Source organism: Erpetoichthys calabaricus, chromosome 4, assembly GCF_900747795.2.
Source record: "Erpetoichthys calabaricus chromosome 4, fErpCal1.3, whole genome shotgun sequence".
Taxonomy (NCBI): Eukaryota; Metazoa; Chordata; class Cladistia; order Polypteriformes; family Polypteridae; genus Erpetoichthys; species Erpetoichthys calabaricus.
In genome coordinates this window covers 35,777,802-35,783,801 of record NC_041397.2, presented here as the reverse complement: position 1 = coordinate 35,783,801, position 6,000 = coordinate 35,777,802, and the positions used below count along the sequence as shown (strand labels likewise).

Genomic DNA, 6,000 nt, shown 5'->3' with positions numbered 1-6,000 from the left:
CTGGCTAAATAACAAAGATGGGGATGAGTATAACATAGAGGGATATACATCTTTTACGAAGGATAGACAGAGCTGAGCTGAGCCTTTCCAGTTTAAGCAAAAGAAGTTTAAAAGGTGACATGATAGAAGTTTAAAATTATGAAGGGATTTAGTACAGTGGATTGAAAAAAAAAACTGCTATAAAAGGGAGGGGAGACATCTGATGAGAATAATTTTAATGGGTAGAAAGGAGCTTGCATTTCTACAGAAAATGAAGAATCGTACTTGTTTTGCTTCCCTGTCACACTGTTAAGGTTAAAAACATTTAATTTCTTGCATGAAACCAAAAAAAAAAAAAAAGATTCATCCAGTTGAAAAGTAATTGCAAGTTCATTTTGTACACATGAATATAAATAATATGAAATGCTGACGGAACATGCAGAATATGTTCCTGACCTTTATCAATACATATCAGTAAGTATTTAAAGCTACGACGTACTTTCTTTAATTGCAGTATATGTTGATTTTCTCACGTCCTGTAATAGAATGGTGCTGTTTCCTGTCACTCTGTATTGGATTATGAAGGCTTAAAAATGCTACATTATGAAATAATTTGATAATAACGCTGTCCGAGCCATGGATGGATGGCGAAAACAGGGAGGCGATAAGATCTAATGTCATGAGCCAAACCAGAGGTGACTGCCCCATCCCGCAACTAAGGGTACCTGTGTAATTCTGGACATCCTGGTGCACTTTCACACTAAAGCCCTTCATCCGCAAATAAGACTATTGAATAAAAGCATCCACCCATCATACATTTAAAAGGTTGTATATTTTACGAGAACACTTATCGAGTGCGTTAAAAAAAAACTGAATAAATTTAGAAAAACTGGCACCCCATTGAGGACCCGTCCCTGCGTTGCATCTGACGAAGCTTCCCCGCCTAGTTTCGATAAATGATCGACCCTGTATGTTGCTCTATGTGGGACTGGTCCCCTCAGTGAACTTTTGCCCCATCCAGGGTTAATTCCTGCGGCCCTTTGACTTTACACTGGATTTCCTAAAATTGCTAATAAGTTGATCGATAGTGTTCGAGACTAGCATAATACAGTACTGTGCAGTAAACAATTATTCACATTCCTACCTTGCCAGGTGATCACTGCAAGTATTTGAAGATGTTTGCACTTGCAGAGCCGCACGCAAGTACAGGACGACACGCAAAATCCTCGCGCGACTCGACGCTTTGAGTTTGCGACGGATACGCGCAGCAGGTGGCAGTAGCGCGCCGCGCTCGCCGCAATTCGGCAACGCCGTTTGATTAAAAAGAGCAAATGATAATTGCGAGTCGAGGAAAGAACAACAGGAGGCGGGATAGCAAGCTTTGAACTTTTTTCTTTATTATTTTTTCACAAAATTGCTTATATGCAATTATTTATTTATGCGGCCACTTATAAGCCTTACTCGATTGTTTATGAGGCGAAAAAGACATCTAACTCCCCCACATACACACATATACTGTATTACAGGAAAAACAAGTGTTTATTACAAGTTCATTTGAGTTTGGTCAGGTCTCGAAACATTTCATTTCCGTTGTAAAGGATGGGTCGTGACAAGCATTCAACTGACATTATTGCATCTTTTGTAAAAAATAAAAAAGGAAAAGTGAAGTCAGCGTTGCTGCATCTATAGGAAATATTTCACCATAGTGTCCGATAAGCTAACTTCCTCTTTTTAACACACGATTCACATCAACAGAAGCTCCTCGTAAAAGAGACTACAAGTTGTTAGATTTCCTCCACAACGAAGTGAACCTTACTATTGCAATTATGGACGATGATTTTCTTGACGACATTATACTGCTCACGATTGTGACGCTTCTAAGCGCCTTGCAGAATGGTAAGACTTTATCTGTCCCCTTTTCATTTCTGAATTGTGGTAATGCCTCCTTCTTTTGTGTTCAGACCTAATTGATTTAATTCTGTAGTAGTAGTAGCAGTAGTAATACTAGTAATGTTGTTACTGTAGGATTGTGTTTGATCAAATCAGCTAAATCAGTATAATACTAGTTTAAAATCAACTTAACCCAAATGGAGTTCGGGGGAGTATGGAAACTACCCTGGCAAACCAGGTTCGACCCCTGGACTGGGCATATGTCTGTAGCACGACCCGCTCATGCCAGTTCACCTGACATGTTATTCTTTGGGCTGTGAGGGAAAAAAGGCGCTGCACTCGAAGAAAATCCCACGTAAACAAGGGGAGAGCGTGCAGACAAAGCCGATGGATCCATGAGCATCGCATTGGCGCTAACCATATTACCCTGTAACCGTCTGTGCCAAAACGTATAATGTAAACAAGACGATTGAAAAACAGTTTACTGCAGCACCCAGATTGAGGCTTAGAAGGCAGACATTGTTAGGATGACGATTTTGTTTTATTATTATAGTAATGGTGTAGTTACGCTCAAGAAATATAAGATTAAACCCGCACGCACCCCCAGTGCCGAATTCTCCTCGTGTCGATGTTGGTTTTCACTTAGTTGGTGTTTTTATACCGTCATCCTAAAGATTTGGAGGACAGGCTATCGGCGACTTTAAAATGACAAGGTAGGTAGGAGCGTGCTTGAGTTTGTCCTCCGATTGTCTTGCTCCCGATGCTGTCTTAATTGCCCCACACGACCCGTATTGGAATTTGTGTGGTCGAAAAATGTAGGAATGGATGGATATCGCCGAGTGTTCGGCTCATGTTGTAGAACATTAGAACAACTGCGACGAGAAAAAGGCCATTGAGACCAACGAGCGTATTTACCAAAGTGAAAGTTCAATGTCCCTAAAGACCAACTCTCCACCCTGTACATGATCATTTATTACACGAGCCATGGTTCTTTATTGTTTCCAACTATGTACTACGTGTTCTTGTTTAAGAATTTGTTTTAAAACAGCAGGGGTCCTTTCTATACATAACATAGTCACTTTGCATGTATTTTCTATTTGGCTTGACACTGTTAGGTTAAACTTGTATAAATAGATATTTCAAGATTTCACGTTTCGTTATTACATCAGAACCAAAATCAAAGCTATATTTTCTTAAGTTTCTTTCAGTAATTGTTGTACAGTTTGCCTTTCATATTTCCAGTCATATAATTAAATAATGATAATAATTTCTCTCTGCAGGGTCAGTAAATAGTGAACATTTTATATAATCCTAGTTCGTTTTAAGTATATGTGCAGAGAGCAGTGTAAGAGTGATGTCATACAGAATTGAAGTTGAGCAACACTGGAGCACCAAAAGTAACACTGTTTCTTATGTTCTCTTAACCCTGCCTATGACGATAAACAGAAATTCTCAAGAATCTGCTCTAACAGTGTGCATTGAGAAGGGGAATGAGACAGAATTTAGAGTCAGGTGGAGAACTTTGTTTCTTGGTGCAAACAAAATTGGCTGCATGTTAAATCAGCCAAACCAAGGAAATGGTTATTGGTTTTCACTTCACCAAAGGGCCTCAATGCCCAGTCAGAATTCAGGAAGTGGATGTGGAGGTTGTGCGCTACTACAGGTACTTTGGGGTCCACGTCAGCGGACGGCTGGATTGATCTTGCTACACAAAGGAGCTATATAAGTAAGGGCAGAACAGACTCTTTATACTTTGGAGACTGCATTCCTTCATGTGGGTACTGACATTCTTTACATATTCTACAACTCTATAATTTCCAGTGTGTTATTGATGTTGCAGTGTTCTGGATCACTTCAAAAAAACACAAGCTCATTTATGGGGTACACATTAGGCCTGATGTAGTTAGAGGAGGGAGAGAGAATGAGTACAGAACTGAGTGCAGTATGAACAATGCTGCACATCCTCTCTCTGACACACTAGAACTGAATACTTTGAGTCAATAGATTACTCAAAAGAAGTGTGTCAAAAAACCCTACTGGAGTTTCTTTTTACCAATGATAATACACCTTTTTAAAGCCTCACCGTGACTCTGACAGCTCTATATTTAGCCAAGTCAAAAATGTTCCTTTTTAGTAATTCTTGTGTGTTATATATTATATATTGCATATTATAATATTTATTTACTTATTTATTGAACTTCTGTAAAAAGTCTAATTTCCCCATTGGGAAGTTAAGTTTTATCTACCTACCTACAACAACAACAACATTTATTTAAATAGCACATTTTCATTCAAAAAGTAGCTCAAAGTGCTTTACATAATGAAGAAAAGAAAAATAAAAGACAAAATAAGAAATTAAAATAAGACAACATTAGTTAACATAGAATAAGAGTAAGGTCTGATGGCCAGGGAGGACAGAAAAAACAAAAAAAAAAAACTCCAGAAAGCTGGAGAAAAAAATTAAATCTGCAGGGGTTCCAGGCCATGAGACCACCCAGTCCCCTCTGGGCATTCTACCTAACATAAATGAAATAGTCCTCTTTGTAGTTAGGGTTCTCACAGAGTCACTTGATGCTGATGGTCATACAGACTTCTGGCTTTTAATCCATCCATCATTGTTGGAACATCATGGTGCAAATCAAGGTACCTAAATCAATGAACAATCAAAGTCATTAGTAGTTATGGTTTCTTTCTTTCTCCCTTTGTTCAATGTATGTTTTTGTTTTCATTAGTGTTAATCATTCAAGTTGCAAATTTAACAGTGCGTCAATATTCATGACAGTGTTTCTCCAAGTTATTAAAAATGATGAGGCCAAGCAAATTTTCATATTTTCCGTTTACTTTGCATTTCATAATCCAGACCTTATCTTATTTTTATACTGTGTTTTATTTTTGTTTGCCTGTATCCGGGAGTGAAATGAGAACACATATAAGGCAAACTCTTCTTCTGTTCCCATTTTTAAACTAGATAAGTGTGTTTAAGAATGATGGAGTGGCCCAGATACTGCAGGTTTTTCTTTTAGCTAATTTTTTCATCTGAAGCCAGTTCCACCTTTTAAAAACTGAACCTGAATAATCAGCATTATTTTTCATGTTCTACCTTAAGAGTGTCAAATCTAAAAATTTGTTTGTTTCCAACAAATGTAATACATTTTTCTGTGTTTCACACAGCTTTATAGATTTCTGTAGTTATCTTCATATTTTTTTTTTCTGTTTTGCCATGGTGGTGGGTGTACTATTTATTTTGAAAATTATAAGTTTAAGAAACATCTATTTTTTAAAATATAAAGGGTGACAACACAAAAACCTTTCAGTAAGTTTGAGATTCCTCTTGGCAATTGTTATTTTTGCTCACTCTGCAGCCCAGCCCCCAATACCTATTTGCTCCCACTGTGTGGCTGCAGGAGACGCCCCTTACATCCATAGGAACACACACAACAATAATCTGTTTATACAATCCATATCATAATGTGATTCTGTACATCGGTTCAATAATCCCACCCACACCAAATTTCTCACACCCTCTCGCTCAGACCCCCTTCCCTCCCTTCCTTCCTCTTTTTTTCCTGACACCATCATCCATTTCAAGCAGCAGGATGAAAGAGCTGCAACAAGCAGCGTTTAAAAGAAGGGTCTCCTTGAAGATAATGTCTCCGACCCTTGGTTTTGCTTTTTCAGCAGCCACCAGGTATTATCTCCTACCATGGAAGAAACACAACAGTAATAGTCTGAACAGGACAGATCCATCCACAACAACAGCATCAGCAACAGCTCCCCCAGGTGATAACTCCTGGATGTCCTCTTAGTATATTGTTACATCCACTGGCTAGATTTCCAAAGCAAGTGAAATGACTCCTCTTCATCTCATGAGGCAACAGTCCTACTCAGAGGCTCTCATCATGACTAGCAAGCACGACATGTTATACAGCCTCATTTCCACCATTTATGAGCACAATATTATTAATTTTCGCACAGTTCATAACATTGGTATGGATGTTGAAGTGTAGTCCTTAACAAGACCCAATTTACCTAAAAATTTACTCTAGGGTAAGCTTCTACTCTTAACTGCAGAAAGTCTTCTTCTTCTTTCGTCTACTCCCGTTAGGGGTTGCCACAGTGGATCATCTTCTT

General features: G+C 38.5%; 1 protein-coding gene across 1 annotated transcript in view; it reads left to right on the top strand.

The window, feature by feature from the left end:
• Positions 1-1,582: 1,582 nt before the first annotated feature.
• Positions 1,583-6,000, top strand: part of alox5ap (arachidonate 5-lipoxygenase-activating protein) — a 35,480-nt gene continuing 31,062 nt past the window's right edge. The window contains exon 1 of the mRNA XM_028799335.2: positions 1,583-1,875. Within this exon, the coding sequence (XP_028655168.1) occupies positions 1,806-1,875 (70 nt within the window). The 5' untranslated portion in view covers positions 1,583-1,805. The remainder of the gene's footprint in view (positions 1,876-6,000) is intronic.